Raw genomic sequence first — 23,135 nt, 5'->3', positions numbered from 1 at the left:
AAATTTCAAAAACCTTTTCTTTTCTTTATTTAATCTTTATTTTTGGTTTGAGTCTTTTATTTGTGTTCTTGGTTGAATTTTTGAATTTCTTTGAGTCTTTCTAAAAATTTTCAAAATTTGTGTCTTTTGTTTGAGTCTTGTGTCAATCTTTAAGTTTGGTGTCTTCTTGAGTCTTTTCTTTATAATCTTCGAAAATTGTGTCTTTGGTTTTCAAAATTTTTAAATTTGGTATCTTTTGCATGTTCTTGTTTTCATTGAATTCTTTGAGTTTTGTTCTTGGTGTTCTTCTTGATCTTCAAAGTTTTCTTATTTTTCTTTTTGTTTTGATCTTAAAATTTTTTTAGTTTGGTGTCTCTTTGTGTTTTTCTTTGCAATTTTAAAAAATTTAGTGTCTTAGATCTAAAAATTTTAAGTTTGGTGTCTTTTTGTTGTTTTTCTCCCTCTTCATTAAATTCAAAAAAATATCTTTTCTATCTTCATTTTAAAAACTATTTTCAAAAATTCAAACATATTTTTCAAATTTTAATTTCAAAATCATTATTTTATCTTATCTTAGTTTTAAATTTTAAAATTCAAATCTTTTCAAAATTAAATTTCAAAAATCATATCTTTTCAAATATTTATCTTATCTTGTTTCAAAATTCAAAATTTAAAATTTAAAAATTTAAAATTCAAATTTTCAAAATCTTATATTATCTTATTTCAAATTTCAGAAACAAATCTTTTTCAAAAATTAAATTTCAAATCTTATCTTTTTCAAAATCTTTTTCAAATCTTTTCAAATTCTCAAATCATCTTTTCTAATTTCAAATTTTAAAATCAAATCTTTTTCAAATCTTTCAATTTCTTATCTTATCTTTTCTAATTTTAAATTTTAAATTCAAATCTTTTCTAATCTTCTATCTTATCTTGTTTTAAAATCTTTTCTTAATTAGTTACTTATTTCTCTTTCTTCTTTTTCAAAAATTCATCAATTAATTTTCAATTCATTTTTTAATTGACCTTAATTTTTTAATTTAATTAATAAATAAAATAAAAAAATATTTTAACTCTTGTTTCTCTTTTTACTTTTGATTTTCGAAATTCCTCATCTTTTTATTCGAATTCTTCTTCTCCTTCTTCTATCTTCATTCTTCTTTCTCTCCTTCTTCACATCTCACTGGGAGTTCTCTGCCCTCTGGCATAGAAGCTTCTTTTCTTGGTGTATCGGTGGTTTCTTGTTTATGACTAGGAACAGGAATAAAGAGCCTCTCTTTAATCTTGATCCTGAACCTGAGAGGACTTTAAGGAGGAGCTTACAACAAGTTAAAGCCCAACACTCCGGAAGAAACCTCTCAGAAAATTTTGAACAGGAAGCAGACAACATGGTAGCCAAACCTAATCATGAAGGAGAAGCAAGAAATGTTCTTGGTGCTTACACTAAGCCAACCTTTGACTTCTATGGCAGAAGTATCTCTATAAATGCCATTGGAGTTAACAACTTTGAGCTGAAACCTCAACTGGTGACCTTAGTTCAACAGAACTGCCAGTACCATGGACTTCCACAGGAAGATCCAAACAAATTCTTATCTAACTTCTTGCAGATATGTGATACAGTCAAGACCAATGGAGTGAGTCCTGAGGTCTATAAACTTACGCTCTTTCTTTTTGCTGTAAGAGACAGAGCTAGATTGTGGTTAGATTCTCAACCTAAAGAGAGTCTTGACACATGGGAGAAGGTAGTCAATGCATTCTTGACCAAGTTCTTACCACCTCAAAAGTTGAGCAGTCTTAGGGTGGAAGTTCAAACCTTCAAACAAAAAGTAGGTGAATCCCTCTATGAAGCTTAGGAGAGGTACAAGCAACTTATCAGAAGATGTCCTCCCAACATGATCTCAGACTGGACCACATTAGACATCTTCTATGATGGCCTTTCTAAGATATCCAAGATGTCACTAGAGAACTCTACTGGTGGATCATTCTACTAGAAGAAAATGCCTGAAGAAGCAAGAGAACTCATTGACATGGTTGCAAACAACCAATTTATATACACTTCTGAAAGAAACCCTGTAAGTAATGGGGTACTTCAGAACAAGATCTTGACCCAGCAAGTCAATATTATCTCTCAGCATTTGACTGGAATGCAAGCTGCAGCTGGTAGCACTCAAGAAGCTTCTTCTAAAGTAGAAGCTTATGATCCTGACCAACCCAACGTGGAAGAGGTGAATTACACGGGAGAACCCTATGGAGACACCTACAATCCCTTATGGAGGAATCATCCTAACCTTTCATGGACGGATCAACAGAAGCCTCAGCAATGCTTCAACAAAAATTAAGGTGGAAGGAACCATAATAGGTTCAACAACAAACCACTATTCCCATATTCTCAAGGGAATATGGAGACTCCTAAGTAGAGCTTTTCTGACTTAGTCACTATAGTCTCCAACCTCTTTAAGACCACTCATAGTTTCATTATTGAAACAAGAGCCTCCATCAGAAATTTGGAGGTACAAGTTGGTTAGCTGAGCAAGAGGATCCCTAAGACTTATCCTGACACTCTTCCTAGTAACATTGAAGTGAACCCAAGAGAAGAGTGCAAGGCCATCACCACAGAGGCTGAGGCCAAATCTAAAGAGACTGAGAAGGCATTGAACACCAGTGAGGAAGAACTCACTGGGCATTCAATGCCCAAAATGGCTAAGAGCCTGCCGCTGAACGCCTTCCTCATTGGGCGTTCAACGCCCATTCTGGGACCAGAGCTAGCGCTGAACGCCAGTAAAGAAGCCTTCACTAGGCATTGAACGCCCAAACAGACAGGTAAGCTGGCGTTGAACGCCAGCAATGACACCCCTACTGGGCGTTCAATGCCCAAAAAAGTAAGGAAACTGGCGTTTAACGCCAGTAAAGGCACACATGATGGGCGTTCAACACTCAAAGAGCCACCAGAGCTGGTGTTGAATGCGAGTAATGGCACACCTCCCAATTGTTCCTTACCTACTGAAGTTATCCACATCCAAGAACTAAAGGAAGCCAAGGCTCATGTAGACACCATAGAGGTTCCTTTGCAAGCACTCTTACAGTGCATAAGTTTTGATGAATACTCATCCTCTGATGTGGATGAGGACACTAGGGAAGAGCAAGTTGCTCGGTCCTAGGAGCTCTCATGAAGCTGAATGCCAAGTTATTTGGTACAAAGCCTTTGGAGGAAGAACCTCCGCTGATTACCAAGGAGCTAAATAATTTGGTTCTGCAAAAGCTGCCTCAGAAGCTTCCGGATCCCGGACGATTCCTAATTGCTTGCACCATAGGCACCATGACCTTTGAGAAGGCTCTGTGTAACCTAGGGTCAAGCATAAACCTCATGCCACTCTCTGTAATGGATAAGCTGGGAATCTTTGAGTTATGAGCTACAAACATCTCATTAGAGATGGGAGACAAGTCAATGAAGAAGCCATATGGCTTAGTAAAGGATGTCTTGGTGAAGGTTGAAGACCACTACATCCCTGCAAACTTAATAGTCTTGGATACTGGGGAAGAAGAGGATGACTCTGTCATCCTTGGAAGACCTTTCCTAACCATTGCCAATGCTATCATTGATGTAGCTAAGGGAGAACTGACTCTACTACTAGGGGAAGATCACATCTTATTCAAGATGCCTCATCTCAACTCTCCCTCTGAAAAAAGAGAGATAACTGTGTAACACTTAGTGTTCCAACCACCTCTTTCAGTGCAGAGCTATATTAAGCCCCCAAATATCAATTCTAAGTTTCGTGTTGGGCAGCCATTTACAAGCATTGAGAACAAAGGTACTGGAAAGAAAGTACCAAAAGGCAAGAGGGACAAGAAAGTCCCCACTGAAGGCCTCCCACCTGGCATGAGAGTTGTCTTCACCAAGAAACCAGTCATACCACAAAAAGTGAGTCGTGTCCTGTCTCTAAAGCATGTGGAGCTCATTCATGAGAAGACGGGTAGAAAGTTCACTATAAAGGGCGAAATTCTGAGCTCATACTCACCTCCGTAAGGAGCTAACCGTCAAGTTAATGACGTTAAAGAAGCGCTTGTTAGGAGGCAACCCAACCCTAATTAGTTATTTTTATTTCTTTTAATTTCTTTTTCTTTGAGTTATTTCTTTAGGTTCATGATCATATACAACAGTCAGAACAGAGACAGAAATGTTCAGCAGTAAAAACAGAACACTCTGGATGGAGTGTTGCTAGCATTGAACGCCAGCCAGGGAGCAAGCCTTGGGCATTCAAACGCCAATGCAGAGGGCAAGGAATCTGAATTCCCTAGTCTCTCAGGACCAGTAGGTCCCACACTCTACCTAAACCACTTATTCTCTCTTCTTTTCCATACACTCTTCCCTATAAACCCTAGCGCACCCCTATAAATTCCCCTCATTCTAACCCTTCATACATACACCATTCATACACATAAAATTCCCCTTGGCCGAAATCACTCTCTCCCTCCATCACCATATTTTTTCTTCTTCTTCTACTCCATTCATCTCTTTTCTGTATTTTTGCTCGAGGACAAGCAAAGCTTTTAAGTTTGGTGTGGGAAAAGCGTTGCTTTTTGCTTTTCATTACCACTTGTAGCACCCAAGGTTGGAGAATCCTCTAGAAAGAGGAAAGGATAGGCCATAGCCACCACCTCTAAATCTTGGGAGATGGAGAGATTTATCACTAAAGCCCACCAAGACCACTTCTATGAGTGTCTAGAAATCCGAAGAGAGATCCAGAGAAGAGGTTGGAAAGTCCTAACCAATCCCATCCAAGAGGTTAGGATCTTAATAGTGCAAGAGTTCTATGCTAATGCATGGGTCACAAAAAACCATGACATTAGTCTGAACCCAAATCCTAAGAATTGGAGCACCATGGTCCGAGGAAGAATCTTGGACTTCAGTCCAAAAAGTGTGAGGTTGGCGTTCAACTTGCCTTTGATGTAAGGAGACCCGCATCCTTACACTAGAAGGGTCAGCTTTGATCAAAGACTGGATTAAGTGCTCTCAGACATCTGTGTGGAAGGAGCATAGTGGAAAAGGGATTCTCAAGGCAAGCCTATTCAATTGAGAAGGCCTGACCTGAAGCCCATAGCTAGAGGATGGTTTGAATTCATCCAACGCTTTATCATCCCCACTAGCAACCAGTGCAAAGTGACCATATACCGAGCCATCATGATCCATTGCATCATGCTCAGAGAGGAGGTAGAATTACATGAGGTGATACCTCAAGAATTGTAAAAAGTGGCGAACAAACCCTCCACCAAGGCAAGGTTAGCTTTCCCTCATCTTATATGTCACCTATGCAATTTAGTTGGAATTGTCATAGATGGTGACATTCCTATTAAGGAGGACAAGCCCATTACTATGGAGCACACTAGAGAGCCAACACATGAACCTTAATATGAGCATGTGGAGCCACCTCAACATGAGATCCCTGAGATGCCTTAAGGGATGTATTTTCCTCCTTAAAGCTATTGGGATCGATGGCACACTTCTCTTGGAGAACTAAGCACTAACATGGATTAGTTGAGGATGGAACATCAGGAACATTCCACTAGCCTCCATCAAATAAGAGAAGATCAAAAAGCCATGAGGGAAGAACAAAGAGTTATGAGGGAAGAACAACAAAGACAAGGGCATGACATTGAAGAGATCAAACACTACATTGGATCCTCAAGGAGGAGTACCAGTCGCCACCATTAAGGTGGATTCGTTCTCTTAATCCCCTTTCTATGTTATTTTTTTTGTTTTCTATTATGTTTTACTGTCTGTTCTCTTATTCGTATTGCATGATGATTTTCATTTATGTCTTAAAGTTATAAAATAATCCATATATATCTCACCAAACTTAAAAGAAAATTTTATTTGAAAAGAATTGAGAGATACATGAATTTTGAGTTTTATAATAAGAAAAGTCAATTATTTTGATGTGGTGGCACTACTTTTGTTTTCTGAATGTATGAATGAATAGTGCATATTTGAAATTGGAATTATGAATGTGGCTCTTGAAAGAATGATGAAAAAAGAGAAGTATTATTGGTAATATGAAAAATCCTAAAATTGATTATTGAAGCAAGAAAAAGCAGCAAAAAGAAAAAGAAAAAGCATGTTGCAAAAGAAAAAAAAAAGATATATGTACATGCATGCAAAAAAAAAATACAAAGCATAAAAAGCCAATAACACTTTAAACCAAAAGTCAAGGGTAAAAGGATCCAAGGCTTTGAGCATCAATGGTTAGGAGGGCCTAAAGGAAACAAAACCCTGGCCTAAGCGGCTCAACCAAGCTGTCCCTAACCATGTGCTTGTGGTGTGAAGGTGTCAAGTGAAAAGCTTGAGACTGAGTAGTTAAAGTCGTGATCCAAAGCAAAAAGAGTGTTCTAGAGAAAGAAGCTTTCTCTTCTCTCTAGAATTAGGATTAGGGTTAGATTAGAATTTCTTAGATCTAGGCTATAATTCTTGTATTCATCTACTTTTCTTTTCAATTCCTTGTTGTTACATCTTGTTCTTTCATTCTCTTATTGTGATCTCCTTTAATTTGCATACCTTGTTGTAGATGCACTCTTGTTCCTTTTATTTTCTTTCAATACAATTTGAGGTAATTCATGTTAATTGTTCTTTCTTTGATTGTTGTTGTTAATTCTTTGCAATTAGTAGTTGTTAGATTTTATTCTTGTTGTCAATTTACTATGCTTTCCTTTTATGCCTTCCAAGTGTTTGACAAAATGCTTGGAAGGATGTTAGAGTAGAATGTTATGTTCTTGGCTTGGGAAGGTAACTTAGGAATTCTTGAGTTACTAATGTCCAAGAGATTGATAGTTGGTAGCCATTGACTCTAGCTCTCATTAATTCAATTAGTGAATAGCTAGGACTTATGGACTTGGATTGATATAGCTCATTTAACTTTCCTTTACTTGTTAGAGGATGATTTAATGGGATTGATCCTTGCAATTATCATGTTGTGGTTAGTGATAAGGATAGAGATCTTTGACCACCAAACCTTGCCAAAATCTTTTTATCATTTGAATTTCATTGCCATTTACTTTTCTTGTTTCTTACTCAAAACCCCAAAATATACATGTCCAAAACCAATAACAAGAACACTTCCCTGAAATTCCTTTGAGAGACGACCTGAGGTTTAAATACTTCGGTGATTAGTTTTATTAGGGGTTTGTACTTGTGACAATCAAATTTTTGTATGAAAGCATTATTGTTGGTTTAGAAACTATACTTAGAACGAGATCTTATTTGTGAAATTATTTACCATCAATAAATCGTTCATCAAAATGACCCCGTTGCCAGGAAATTGCAATGGTGTTATGTTATTGGTTATTGTATATATGTGAATATTGTGAATAGCTTGATTTTTGGATTGCTTGTTAGTTTTGCTAGTCTTTGCTTGCTAGCTTTTGTTTCTTATTTTCTCTTTTTCATCATGAATTCTCACTTTGATTATGAGTTTGGTTCTACCTATGTTGTAGGAAATGGAAGCTTCAAGGAGGATGTGTATCATGGATAGGATACTCAAAGGTGGGAGAAGCCATATGTATATGATCTATCCTCTTAGCAACAACCCCCACCGATGGACTATAAATAAGAGCCATTCCATGATGCATAGCAATCCAATGTCTATGGTAAATCTCCTTGTGATTTTCAAGAACCACCACCATATGCCTACCAGCCATATCTTCAACATAGCCATCTACCATACTCACAAGCCTCTTTTCACCAAACACCTCCATATGACTCTAGTCCATATCCACCATACCAACCACCTTTTGAACCATATGAGGTATATATGGAACCACCATTCCAATATCAATACTCCCAAGAACCACCTCAATATACACTACCACATCCTTATCATAATGAACTACCTTCCTACCATGAACCCTCTCTCCAAAATAATGAACCCTCCTATCCACCCTAAGCCCCAATGGATGATTCTCTCACTTTGTTACTTCAAGGGCAAAGGAAAATGCAAAGGGAGACACTATAATTTGTGGCTACCTTGACCGACGTAGTAAGCCGACTAGCCTCCTAATGCTTGAAGACTTAAAGCACTCCCAAGGTCGCATGTGGAGATTCAATTGAAGAGTAAAGCATGAAGAAGAGATTGGAAACTCCGGTGGAGCTAACCGTCAAGTTAATGACGTTAAAGAAGTGCTTGTTGGGAGGCAACCCAACCCTAATTAGTTATTTTTATTTCTTTTAATTTCTTTTTCTTTAAGTTATTTCTTTAGGTTCATGATCATATACAGTAGTCAGAACAGAGACAGAAATGTTCAGCAGTGAACATAGAACACTCTGGATGGAGTGTTGCTAGCATTGAACGCCAGCCAGAGAGCAGGCCTTGGGCATTCAAACGCCAATGCAGAGGGCAAGGAATCTGAATTCCCTAGTCTCTTAGGACCAGTGGGTCCCACACTCTACCTAAACCACTTAATCTCTCTTCTTTTCCATACACTCTTCCCTATAAACCCTAGCCCACCCCTATAAATTCTCCCCATTCTAACCCTTCATACACATAAAATCCCCCTTGGCCAAAATCACTCTCTCCCTCCATCACCATATTTTTTCTTCTTCTTCTACTCCATTCTTCTATTTTCTGTATTTTTGCACGAGGACAATCAAAGCTTTTAAGTTTGGTGTGGAAAAAGCGTTGCTTTTTGCTTTTTATTACCACTTATGGCACCCAAGATTGGAGAATCCTCTAGAAAGAGGAAAAGATAGGCCATAGCCACCACCTCCAAATCTTGGGAGATGGAGAGATTCATCACTAAAGCCCACCAAGACCACTTCTATGAAGTAGTGGTAGAGAAGAAGGTGATCCCTGAGGTCCCTTTCAGGCTTAAGAAGAATGAGTGCCTGGAAATCCGAAGAGAGATCCAGAGAAGAGGTTGGGAAGTCCTAACCAATCCCATCCAAGAGGTAGGTATCTTAATAGTGTAAGAGTTCTATGCTAATGCATGGGTCACGAAAAACCATGACATTAGTGTGAACCCAAATCCTAAGAATTGGAGCACCATGGTCCGAGGAAGAATCTTGGACTTCAGTCCAGAAAGTGTGAGGTTGGCGTTCAACTTGCCTTTGATGTAAGGAGACCCGCATCCTTACACTAGAAGGGTCAGCTTTGATCAAAGACTGGATTAAGTGCTCTCAGACATCTTGTGGAAGGAGCACAGTGGAAAAGGGATTCTCAAGGCAAGCCTATTCAACTGAGAAGGCCTGACCTCAAGCCCATAGCTAGAGGATGGTTTGAATTCATCCAACGCTCTATCATCCTTACTAGCAACCAGTCCAAAGTGACCATATACCGAGCCATCATGATCCATTGCATCATGCTCAGAGAGGAGGTGGAATTACATGAGGTGATACCTCAAGAATTGTACAAAGTGGCGGACAAACCCTCCACCAAGGCAACGTTAGCTTTCCCTCATCTTATATGTCACCTATGCAATTCAGTTGGAATTGTCATAGAAGGTGACATTCCTATTAAGGAGGACAAGCCCATTACTATGGAGCACACTAGAGAGCCGGCACATGAACCATAATATAAGCATGTGGAGCCGCCTCAACATGAGATCCCAGAGATGCCTTAAGGGATGTATTTTCCTCCTTAAAGCTATTGGGATCGATGGCACACTTCTTTTGGAGAACTAAGCACTAACATGGATTAGTTGAGGATGGAACATCAGGAACATTCCACCAGCCTCCATCAAATAAGAGAAGATCAAAAAGCCATGAGGGAAGAACAAAGAGTTATGAGGGAAGAACAACAAAGACAAGGGCGTGACATTGAAGAGATCAAACACTACATTGGATCCTCAAGGAGGAGTACCATTCACCACCATTAAGGTGGATTCATTTTCTTAATCCACTCTTTATGTTATTTTTTTTTCTATTATGTTTTGCTGTCTGTTCTCTTGTTCATATTGCATGATGATTTGCATTTATGTCTTAAAGTTATAAAATAATCCATATATATCTCACCAAACTTAAAACAAAATTTTATTTGAAAAGAATTGAGAGATACATGAACTTCGAGTTTTATAATAAGAATAGTCAATTATTTTGATGTGGTGGCACTACTTTTGTTTTCTGAATGTATGAATGAACAGTGCATATTTGAAATTGGAATCATGAATGTGGCTCTTGAAAGAATGATGAAAAAAGAGAAGTATTATTGGTAATATGAAAAATCCTAAAATTGATTCTTGAAGCAAGAAAAAGCAGCAAAAAGAAAAAGAAAAAGCATGTTGCAAAAGAAAAAAAAAGATATATGTACATGCATGCGAAAAAAAAAATTCAAAGCATAAAAAGCCAATAACACTTTAAACCAAAAGTCAAGGGTAAAAGGATCCAAGGCTTTGATCATCAATGGTTAGGAGGGCCTAAAGGAAACAAAACCCTGGCCTAAGCGGCTCAACCAAGCTGTCCCTAACCATGTGCTTGTGGTGTGAAGGTGTCAAGTGAAAAGTTTGAGACTGAGTAGTTAAAGTCGTGATCCAAAGTAAAAAGAGTGTTCTAGAGAAAGAAGCTTTCTCTTCTCTCTAGAATTAGGATTAGGGTTAGATTAGAATTTCTTAGATCTAGGCTTTAATTCTTGTATTCATCTACTTTTCTTTTCAATTCCTTGTTGTTACATCTTGTTCTTTCATTCTCTTGTTGTGATCTCCTTTAATTTGCATACCTTGTTGTAGATGCACTCTTGTTCCTTTTATTTTCTTTCAATACAATTTGAGGTAATTCATGTTAATTGTTCTTTCTTTGATTGTTGTTGTTAATTCTTTGCAATTAGTAGTTGTTAGATTTTATTCTTGTTGTCAATTTACTATGCTTTCCTTTTATGCCTTCCAAATGTTTGACAAAATGCTTGGAAGGATGTTAGAGTAGAATGTTATGTTCTTGGCTTGGGAAGGTAACTTAGGAATTCTTGAGTTACTAATGTCCAAGTGATTGATAGTTGGTAGTCATTGACTCTAGCTCTCATTAATTCAATTAGTGAATAGCTAGGACTTATGGACTTGGATTGATATAGATCATTTGACTTTCCTTTACTTGTTAGAGGATGATTTAATGGGATTGATCCTTGCAATTATCATGTTGTGGTTAGTGATAAGGATAGAGATCCTTGACCACCAAACCTTGCCAAAATCTTTTTATCATTTGAATTTCATTGCCATTTACTTTTCTTGTTTCTTACTCAAAACCCCAAAATATACATGTCCATAACCAATAACAAGAACACTTCCCTGAAATTCCTTTGAGAGACGACCCGAGGTTTAAATACTTCGGTGATTAGTTTTATTAGGGGTTTGTACTTGTGACAATCAAATTTTTGTATGAAAGGATTATTGTTGGTTTAGAAACTATACTTGGAACGAGATCTTATTTGTGAAATTCTTTACCATCAATAAATCGTTCATCAAAATGACCCCGTTGCCAGGGAATTACAATGGTGTTATGTTATTGGTTATTGTATATATGTGAATATTGTGAATAGCTTGATTTTTGGATTGCTTGTTAGTTTTGCTAGTCTTTGTTTGCTAGCTTTTGTTTCTTATTTTCTCTTTTTCATCATGAATTCTCACTTTGATTATGAGTTTGGTTCTACCTATGTTGTTGGAATTGGAAGCTTCAAGGAGGATGTGTATCAAGGATAGGATACTCAAAGGTGGGAGGAGCCATATGTATATGATCAATCCTCTTAGCAACAACCCCCACCGATGGACTATAAACACGAGCCATTCCATGATGCATAGCAATCCAATGGCTATGGTAAATCTCCTTGTGATTTTCAAGAACCACCACCATATGCCTACCAGCCATATCTTCAACATAGCCATCTACCATACTCACAAGCCTCTTTTCACCAAACACCTCCATATGACTCTAGTCCATATCCACCATACCAACCACCTTTTGAACCATATGAGGTATATATGGAACCACCATTCCAATATCAATACTCCCAAGAACCACCTCAATATACACTACCACATCCTTATCATAATGAACTACCTTCCTACCATGAACCCTCTCTCCAAAATAATGAACCCTCCTATCCACCCCAAGCCCCAATGGATGATTCTCTCACTTTGTTACTTCAAGGGCAAAGGGAAATGCAAAGGGAGACACTATAATTTGTGGCTACCTTGACCGACGTAGTAAGCCGACTAGCCTCCCAATGCTTGAAGACTTAAAGCACTCCCATGGTCGCATGTGGAGATTCAATTGAAGTGCATAGCATGAAGAAGAGATTGGAAACTTCTGTGGAAAATGAAGGGTGTTGCTTTGTTTTAGAACAATTGGAAGAGCCTATGATCATTGAAGAAAAGGAAGAAGTGATTGAAGACCTAGGAGATGCGGAACCTCCATGGAAAGATAAAATCATGAAAAGTTCCTCCAAGAAGATTGAATTTGATGTTGAAGAGGAGAGTATAAAACCTCCACAACAATTCTTGAATGAAGACTTGGAAGGAATGAAGCAAGGATTGAGTTCTGTTGGAGATGAAGATCATGCATCAAACCTCCTTGGTGGCGAATCCTTTGAGTTGGAAGAACCTTCTCCCGATGAGATAGAGAGCAATGCGGAGGTAGATTTCTCTCATCCTCCCATTTATGACTTGAGTGATGGAGAAGAGTTAGATGAAATTGATGAACAAAGGATTAAAAATGAAGAAGTTTTTGAAGAGGTGGCAGTGGTCAAGGAAGAACACAAGGGAGTAGAAATACCATTCCCCAAGCCGTCACCATCCATTCATTCATTCAAGTGGGTAAATTTCTTATACTTAAACTTTATTGTTCCCCTTGAATATGGTTTGCTTGAAACGGATGGTCAACTTAGACATCTTTGTGGCTTTAAGAGCAAAAGGGAGATGGTTAGTGGTTGGCATTGTAAATCAAGGTTCATTATGGTGACATGTTCAAATCTTAATAGCAAGGGTTGGTGTAGAACTAGATTGCATGAGTCTAGGGTGATGTTTGGTCGCTTCATTGAGAATTTATCTTGTCTACCACCCGAGTGGAATAATGATAATCAATTTGAATATGGGTGTAGAAACAAGATATGGGATTCAGGAATACATGAGGATCAATTTTGGGAGCCCTTAACTTGTGAAGAATTCCATCAACGCTTGATGATATTGATTTTGAAGAATGGAGCTTATTGGAGATTCAAGCATTGGTGGATGTTCAAGGATGGTCTCAAGCATAAGCCACCTTGAGAGGAGCTCCCTATAAGTCCAACTTAAGGACAATTAATAAAAGTGCTAGGTGGGAGACACCCCACCTTGGTAACATCTTTTCATTTTTCTCTTTTGTAAATATTGGTAACACTTAGTTTGGTTCCATGTTTACTTTAGTTTGTTGAGTTTATTTGGTAGTGTAGCATGTTGAATAAGCTTTTAAGGTGTTTTGGAAGCTGTTTAGAGGTTTGGAATGCTTGGTTTACTGCAAAAACATGGAAAAATTTTGAAAAAAAGAGCACCAACCCACGCGTACACGTACCCCAAGCTTTTCGGCCAATCCAAGCGCACACGTCACCCACGCGTACGCGTGGATACAAGATTTCACACTCCATACATTTTACCCGAGAGTTGTGCGAGTTTTGGGTTGGCACTGTGCATTTCGCGCAAGTCCACCCACGCGTACGCGACACTCACGCGTACACATCGCACCTCTTAATAACACACTACGCGTACGCGCGACATACGCGTACGCGTCGATGTCATTTCACCCATCCACGCTTACGCGTCGATCGACGCATACGCGTGGATCACCCTATTCTATACACCTTCTTTTCTTCTCCTCTCTTTATTTCTTTCCTTCTTCTCTCTTCTCTTCCTTTCTTTCCGCCCTTCAATCATCATCCAACACTACCAAACACCATCTATAACCATTTCTTTTAGTTAGTTGTTTAATTAGTTAAATTTTCATTTTGTTTTCTGTTTCTCTTTATAGGTGTTGGATTATTAATCTTGTTTACTGTGTATTGCTGCTGATTACTAACAGGATGTTATCTTAACATCATTATTGTTAATTTTCATTGTTGGATTCTTTGATTGAGGTTATAAATTTTTACTTGGCTTTGAGCTCTTCATTCTTAATTTTGTAAATACCAAGTGCATGGGAATTTCCCTCGTGCTTTTTAAATCTGTTTGAATTGCATGATTTGGCCACTATGTGATTTGAATCCTTTTCTTTGATTAGGCAATTTCTTGATATTGGATGTTGTGCGTTTATCTTAATGCATTGTGTTTCTCGATCATATGCATCCATATGAATTTTGGCTTGAATGCTTTCACGCCTCTTTATCACTTGTTTGTTGTTTTAACCTACGAGTTTAAAAGTACTTCAAGTACACTAGAATGAGTGAAGTGCATTCTTCTTTTGTGTAAATTGTGATAAAGGTCTTTATGCTAGTGTGCGTGTGTTCTTTACCACGTGCAATTTAGGACCCACACACCTATTTTTTGTTAATGTCACACTAATTCACTCACCTCATTCTAGTGATCATTACCTCATTCCAACAATGACCGGTCGGCATTTTTGGGCGACAAGTTTCTAATCTCAACACTTTTACATTTCATTTTTAGGTCTTTTTAGGATTTTTTTTGTTGCATACACATATATAATAAACTTAGTCAAAATAATGAAATCCTCCAAGAAAAACATTCTTAATAGGGCATTTATGATCGAATTTTTATGTGGTCTAGAATTTCACAATAAATTCTCGTTGCAAGTATAGTTTCTAAACCAACAAAGAATCCTTTTATACAAAAATTTGGTTATCACAAGAAACAAACCCCTAAAAATAATAACCGAAGTATTCAAACCTTGGGTCTTCTCTCAAAGGAATTGTAGGAAATTGTTCTTGTTATTTGTTATGAGTTGTATATTTTTGGGGTTTTGGATTAAGAAACAAGAAAAGTAAATTGCAAAGGAAACAAACTAACAACAATAAAAGCTCTTGGCAAGGAATGAGAATTGGAAGTCCTATCCTTATTATCGTCCTCAATAGTGATGAGAATTGTTCATTGCTCCCACTTAGTTAACCTCTAACCATGGAGGAAAGTCAAGTGGATGAATCAATTTGATTCCTCAAGTCCTAGTTAACTCCTAAGGAAAGACTAACTTTAGGGGAATTCAAATCAATTAGCAACTTTCAATTATCAATCAACAAAGGAGTTTGATAACTCAAGTGTCACCAATTACTCAACCAAAGCTAAGAGGAAAAAAGTCTAATCTAGAATCCAACCAAGTATTTTATCAAACACTTGGTAGGTACAAAATAAAAGCATAGAAAATTAATAAGAGAATATTAAATCTAAACAACCAATTGCAAGCATCAATAACACGAATTGAAGAAAGCAACAATAACCATAGAAAGCACAAATTGCATTAATATGAAACTAAACGTAACAAGAGATCATAAACATAAAAATGGTGGAAAAGGGAAATTAACAAGAGAAGAAGATAAACTTTGTAATAGAATAAATAAAAGTAGAAGAAAACTAAATTAAAGGAACATTGAACCTGGATTTGAGAAGAAACAAACCTAAAAACCTAAGAACCTAGAGAGAGGAGAAAGCCTCTCTCTCTAGAACTACATCTAATACCTAAAATTATGAAAAGTGAATGAATGAGAAGTGTACGACTGATTCTGCTCCACTTCCAGCCTCTAATCTGTGTTTACGTACAGCACGTGGCCCCGTCACGCGTACGTGTCATTTGTCTGCCACTCTATCTACGTGTACGCATCACCTAACATCAAGGCAACTATAGAAAATTGTATATTATTTCGAATTCTCGGATGTTAGCTTTCCAATGCAACTGGAACCGCCTCATTTGGACGTCTGTAGCTTAAGTTATGATCGATTTCGTACGGAGAGGTCAGGCTTGACAGCTCAGCAATTCCTTCAATTTCTTGTATTCCTTCCACTTTTTCATGCTTCCTTTCCATCCTCTAAGTTATTCATGCCCTATAAACCCTGAAAACACTCAGTAAACATATCACGGCATCGAATGATAATAAGAGATGATTAAAAATAGTGAAATTGAGGCCAAAGAAGCATGTTTTCAATCATAGCATCAATTTGTGAAGGAAAATGTAAAACATGCGAATTCTATGAATAACTATGAGTTTAGTGGATAGAATCCACTAAATTAAGCACAAGATAAATTGTAAAATAGTGGTTTATCAGGCATCGACATCCCAATTGATTTAAGTAAAAACTTTTCATAGAACTTGCTTGAATTATATATACATTGTGGAACATGTTTTGAGCTAAGAATACAAGCTTGTGAGATTTGAGCCCAATTGCGTGGTTACATCTTATAACCACTTATTTTCCTTCTTGTGTGCATTATTCTCTTTCTATGATTGTAATCTTTGATTTGTTTGATTCTCTATGTCCATTGTTTTGTGTATTCATGCATTTATATGATTGAGACCATCATTTTATTGAGCTCACTTACCCAAATAACCTTACCTTTTATCAACCTTTGTTAGCCAACTTTGAGCCTACGATTAACCCACTTTGTTCTTTAATTTATCACATTACAAGACTTAAAGCAAAAAATAATAAATGTCCTTAATTTGGATCTTTGATTAGCTTAGGCTAGTGAGTGTGAGTATCATTCAAGTGTGGGGAACTTGGGACATTGGTTGGGATAAAATGGTGTTTTGTATCTCTATCGGGAAATCAGGGAATTGGGTACAAGCTCACGTATTAATTATATGTAAACCATATGCATTGATACGTTTTTATACACTTTATTGTGAAAAACAAAAGAAAAAGAAAAAAAATGATAAAGAAAAAGAAAAAAAATATATATATGAATAAAAAGAAAAAAATAATTGAAAGAAAAGAAAAAAAAAGAAAAGAAAGAAATAAAAAGGGAATAAAATGCACCAAAGTAAAGCTCAATAAAGACCAATGCATATGTATTGTGAAGTGAAAAAAAAAATGCATAAGTATGCGAAAAGTGAAGAATGAGTAGTTAGGTTAGTGCTTAAATTGTATAGGTTGTCATAGGTTAGGTGGGAAGCTTAAGTTGATCAAAGATTCAAATTTCAAGTCCACTTGACCATATACAATCCTACCTTGACCCTAGCCCCATTACAACCTTATGAAAAGACCTCGTGATATATGTATGCATGCATGAAATAATTGTTGATTGTTAGATGAAAAACAAATCTTGGAAAGCATGATTAGGGGGGAATTGAGTGAATCAACCCTAAACACTGAGCGACTAGAGTGTAAACACATCCTGTGAGGGTTTGAATGCTCAATTACATGTCTCCACCTAGAATCATCACTTTTCTTGCAAGTTTGTAAAAATATTTAATAACTCAATTCAATTGTGGATTTGATTTGATTGCTATCACTTTAGCCTTTAAGCGTATATATATTCTCTTGGAAATTGATTTGTTTTGACCGAATAATTGCATTCATATAGATAGTTGCGTTTAGGTAGGATGCAATTAGGTAGTTGTTACATTGAATAAATATTGACACCCTTTGTTCTCTCTTGATTTTAGCATGAGGACATGCTAGGTTTAACTGTGGGGAGGTTGACAAACCCCATTTTTAGGGTTTATCTTGTGTTTGAATTAGGTGGTTTTATCACCTTTTACGTGTATTTATTCGAGGAAATAGCATGGTTTCGTGAGTGTCTCCTAATTAGTGCTTAACTGTGAAAACATGCTTTTTATGCCTTTAATTAGCTAAATTTTATTCACTTTTGATTCCACTAGATGCCTTGATGTGTTTGTTAGTGAATTCAGATTAGAAAGGCTATGAATGGATCAAAGGGATGAAGAGAAAAAGCATGCAAATGGAGAACTCGTGAAGAAACAAGGATTTGGGATGCTGAGATCGACGCGCACGCGTACATGGCGCGTACGCGTGGATAGCAAAGTGTCAAGCGACGTACGCGTCGATGCTCGCACATGATCCACTTAAAGTGAATCCGCTGGGGGCAATTTCTGGGCTTCCTAGGCCCAGATCCAACTCAATTATGAAGCTATTAAACCCAAGGAATGAAAGGGGATCAACTATCTAGTTAGTCATAGTTTAGTTTTGTTAATGCTTTAGTTAGTTTCTAGAGAGAGAAGCTCTCTCTTCTCTCTAGAATTAGGATTAGGGTTAGATTATAATTTCTTAGATCTAGGCTTTAATTCTTGTATTCATCTACTTTCTTTTTCAATTCCTTGTTGTTATATCTTGTTCTTTCATTCTCTTGTTGTCATCTCCTTTAATTTGCATACCTTGTTGTAGATGCACTCTTGTTCCTTTTATTTTCTTTTAATGCAATTTGAGGTAATTCATGTTAATTATTCTTTCTTTGATTGTTGTTTTTAATTCTTTGCAATTAGTAGTTGTTAGATTTTATTCTTGTTGTCAATTTACTATGCTTTCCTTTTATGCCTTCCAAGTGTTTGACAAAATGCTTGGAAGGATGTTAGAGTAGAATGTTATGTTCTTGGCTTGGGAAGGTAACTTAGGAATTCTTGAGTTACTAATGTCCGAGTGATTGATAGTTGGAAGCCATTGACTCTAGCTCTCATGAATTCAATTAGTGAATAGCTAGGACTTATGGACTTGGATTGATATAGCTCATTTGACTTTCCTTTACTCTTTAGAGGATGATTTAATGGGATTGATCCTTGCAATTATCATGTTGTGGTTAGTGATAAGGATAGAGATCCTTGACCACTAAAACTTGCCAAGATCTTTTTATCATTTGAATTTCATTGCCATTTACTTTTCTTGTTTCTTACTCAAAATCCCAAAATATACATGTCCATAACCAATAACAAGAACACTTTCCTGCAATTCCTTTGAGAGACGACCCGAGGTTTAAATACTTCGGTTATTAGTTTTATTAGGGGTTTGTACTTGTGACAAACAAATTTTTGTATGAAAGGATTATTGTTGGTTTAGAAACTATACTTGCAACGAGATCTCATTCCTGAAATTCTTTACCATCAATAAATCGTTCATCAATTTTCAAACATAGTACTTAAATATTTTGTTACTTTGACCCAAAGTAAATTTCCTAGAAGTACTATACTTCTGCAGCTAATTATGGCATGGCAAAGATTTGCAACCTACTAAAATACTACTACTAGCAATAAACAAAATCTTGGAGCATGGCACCACTCTTGGTTTTTTGGATATCCACAACAGTCAATGCCCCTTTTCAAGCAAAAAAAATAAAATACTTGATACAAATCTTGGAGCATGATATGACTCCTTGTCTCATATTAATAGCCAGATTAGTAGCTAATCATATATATATATATATATATATATATATATATATATATATATAATATATATATACAAACTTGTTGATATATGTATAGGCACATCAAGTTTAGTGCATTTTTTGGACAAATTTATGATGTGCTTAACTCGAAATGTATTTAGGCTCAATGATAAACCCATATTTCATGAGTTCTTTTGTGCTTAATTAGAGTGATTTATTCAACTCTTCACCTACTTATTCACATTAATTGCATGGTTTTACTTTCCCTTCCTTATTATGTCATATTGTGAAAAACATGTTTCCTAAGCTTTAAAAAAATTAATTATTTTAATTACCTTTATTTCCGTTCGATGCCGTGATTAGTGTGTTGAGTAGCTTCAGGTTTCCTAAGACTGAATGACTTAAAGGATGAAAAAAGGAAACATACAAAAATGGAAGGAGAAGGCAAAACGGAGCTTTAAGGAAACTGGTATCCACGCGATCGCATAGACGACGCGATCGCGTGCCAGAAGCAAAGAAGCAGCGACGCGGCCGCATGACTGACGCGACCGCGCGCCTTGAGTAGAACACCCACGACGCGGACGCGTGACTGACGCTCCCGCGTGGAAAGGAAAAGCTCCAGATTACGCGACCGCGTGAGCAACGCGGACGCGTGACAGAGGCCACGTATCAGAATTTACAGAATACGCCCCCAGCAATTTTTGAAGCCCTTTTTGGCCCAGATCCAAGTACAGAAAGCATAGATTAGAGGTTATAAAGTGGAGGAATGCATCCATTCAAGGAGAGCTCGCCAATTTCTAGTTTTCATGATTTAGATTTAGTTTAGAGAGAGATTCTCTTTCTCTCTTATGAATTAGGACTTCTTCTTGTTTTGGGAGTAACTCTGGATCCAGGTTTTAATGTTCTTTTATTTCAATTTTACTTTTATTTATTTGATTCCAATATTTGAATTGATTATTATAATTTAAATTATGAATTATTCCATGTTACAGATTTCTATTTGAATTAATGATATTTAAGGTATTTTTCAGTTTATGATTGTTCTCTTTGATTTAAGTTGCCATTGCTTCCCATCTAAGGCCACTTTTATTATTCCAGCAATTTACTTTTTCCCCTTTTGTTCTTGGTTAAGAAATCAGTGACTCAACATTATTGAACTCAGCATAATTGATAATCGTTATCTTGCTAATTGATCTGAACTTCAATAATCCCAACTTCTTCCTAGGAAATAAATAGGATTCGAAGGTCAAACTAATTAGTCCCTTGACTTACCTTTGCTTCATAGGTTAACTAAGTAGAAATAAGATACAACTTTCATTATTATTGAGAGGGATAACTAAGTTGGACTTCTAATTTCCCTTATCTTGCCAAAAGTTGTTTTACAGTTATTATTTATTTTTAATTGCCATTTAATTCACTCGTCATTTAAATTACTTGCTTCTCACCTTCTAAACCCCGATTACAACCTTTATAACCGATAATAAGAACATACTTCCTCACAGTTCCTTGAGAAGACGACACGAGGTTTGAATATTTGGTTAACAATTTTTAAGGGGTTTGTTACTTGTGACACCCAAAACGTTTGTACGAAAGGGATTTTTGTCGGTTTAGAGACTATATCTACAACGCGACTGTTTTTATGACATTTTTTACTGGCAGAAATCACGATCGTCACTCAACGATATATCATACCTGCAATATAATATTAATTTATTAATTTCATATTCAAAGAAAATTAAAAAATCATCAGAATATATATATGTATGTACTGTGTACCTTTCATCAAAGTTGGTAGTTGCAGCTAAATTAAAAATAGCATGTGTTTGGTCATAAATTTGTTGCTTGAGAATAGAATGAGAGTTTAAACCCAAATCTTGGCGAGAAATATTCCCTAGGACGAGTGTCAAATTTTGTGCTATAAAGGAATTGAAGTTTGGACCTAAGTTTTCCTTTATCAATCTAAACAGCTCTTTGCCTATGATCTGCAACAATTAATAGTATTATTTGGAAAAGCAAGCAAGTGTAACAGACTAAGTATTAATAGTACCTCATTTTGCAAAATTTGTATCTTCTCCACCAGTATCTTCTCTACCTTAACTGTTTTTATATTACAAAACCAAATACATAAATATATTTAGTAATATGAATGAATTATACATTGAAAGAAAGAATAACATATGTACTTTTAGCAAGGAAGCCAGTGGCTTCAGTGATGAGAATGGTCTTATCCTCAATGAAGTGGAGTATGCTTCCCAATTCCATTATTGAAACAGAACAGAGAGAGCGAGAAAAATGTATAACACGTCATAAAATTATGACATTATTTTTTTTGTTATATGCACTTATGTTTGCTTAAACAGGTTTTAGCCTCAAATTGAAACATGGAAATTGAAAATGCAGTTCATAATCTTCTTCAAATTGAGAATGAAGTTCATAATTTAAATCCATGAACATATTTTCTCCCAATATAGTTGGTTGAGTAATTTAAAGACAACAAAACTAGCAATGATGAAACTCTAAAACCCACAAAATTAGACAATGCAGTATCAGCATCTTACTCCTTGCCAACAATCACCACTGCAAATAGACTCTCAAACATTTTTATGTTCTAAGTAATAAAAAAAACATAATCTTATTGAAACTCTTAAGAAAGAATTTCAAACACTTAAACCAAAATCCAAATAAGATTTATTACTGAAAAAATACTTTGATTTCAGCTTGATCAATTAGATTCATTAGGATCATCCAAGTAAACATAGCAAAAGTAATAACACAGAGAGATAATCATAGGCTTCTGAATATTCAAACCAAAATAAAAAAACAAAGGGAAAAGACCTAGCGACGACGATAATCTTGTGCGTCTATGCGCAAGAACAGTGGCGGTGCAAGCGGCGGAGGTGTGGTGTTGCGACAAGAACAACAACGGTGGCTGAAAGACTTTGGCGACGTAGATCTGAGATGAACAAACAATGACGGCGATGCAGATCTGAGGTAGATCGAATGGAAATGAGGTCCAAGGAGTAGGATGATAAACGTCGGCTGTTGGCAAAGGCAACGGTTATGGCAGTAATGATCAGCGATTGAGGGATTACGCGAATCAACCCAGTGGCGATATTTCTTTTTTTTCCAGTTTTTCTCTTTTTCCGTTTCTCAATTTGAATTAGGAGATAAAGATAAAAAAAGTGACAATAAAAGTTTAGCGGCAATAGTGGTAATGGCCACTAATAATTTAGAAATATTAAAATTAAAAAACAAAAAAAAAGATAATTTTCTCACAATAGTAATAATGGCCACTATAACACATAGTAATAATGGTAAATATATAATTGCGGCAAAAACATAAGTTAAATTAAAGAATTAGTAGCCATTAAAAGAGCGCTTCTTGGGAGGCAACCCAACCGTTGGAAACAATTTTCTTTCTTTGCTTAGTTTACTTTCAGAAAATTTAGCATGTGACTGCAGAGAATAAGTTTGGTGTTGCTATGTAACAATTTGATTTCCAAATCTTCACTGGGTACTTGCATCATTCTAAAATGAAAGTGTCACACTAAGATTGGTGTTGCCACTTACCTTTCATGCAATGTACTGATAGAGGGCCAAAAGTAGGTTTGGAGTTTCACAAAGTAGATTCCGTTGCAAGTATAGTCCCAAACCCAACAATCGACCATCAATCAAATTTTAATCTAAAGATGTCACAATTAATACAAAATAATCGGGAGTTTTTAAATCCTGGGTCGTCTTCCCTAGGAGTTGTAATGAAATGTTCTATTATTGGTTATTGGGTATTTTGGGGTTTTTGGTTATAAGAGGCATGGAATTAAAATGGCAAGTAATTAAATGGAAAGCAAGTAAAAGCAATGAAAATGGAAATTCA

At 36.3% G+C, this 23,135-nt stretch overlaps 1 protein-coding gene and 1 non-coding gene across 2 annotated transcripts; both read right to left on the bottom strand.

Annotated features, from left to right (window-relative positions):
- Window positions 1-1,766: 1,766 nt before the first annotated feature.
- On the bottom strand, window positions 1,767-1,875 carry LOC112745899 (small nucleolar RNA R71). The gene has a single exon (XR_003173805.1). It is a non-coding gene; the product is annotated as a small nucleolar RNA R71 (small nucleolar RNA).
- Window positions 1,876-20,910: 19,035 nt separating this feature from the next.
- LOC114925196 (alcohol-forming fatty acyl-CoA reductase-like) lies at window positions 20,911-21,523 on the bottom strand. The gene is made up of 4 exons (XM_029292457.1): window positions 21,445-21,523; window positions 21,309-21,358; window positions 21,038-21,243; window positions 20,911-20,953 (listed from the first exon to the last, which is right to left on the bottom strand). Exons 1-4 carry the CDS (start codon window positions 21,521-21,523, stop codon window positions 20,911-20,913), a joined length of 378 nt encoding a protein of 125 aa, XP_029148290.1.
- Between the last annotated feature and the right edge of the window lie 1,612 nt (window positions 21,524-23,135).

This window comes from Arachis hypogaea, chromosome 14 (genome assembly GCF_003086295.3).
Source record: "Arachis hypogaea cultivar Tifrunner chromosome 14, arahy.Tifrunner.gnm2.J5K5, whole genome shotgun sequence".
Lineage (NCBI taxonomy): Eukaryota > Viridiplantae > Streptophyta > Magnoliopsida > Fabales > Fabaceae > Arachis > Arachis hypogaea.
This window is presented reverse-complemented; position numbering and strand designations above follow the sequence as displayed.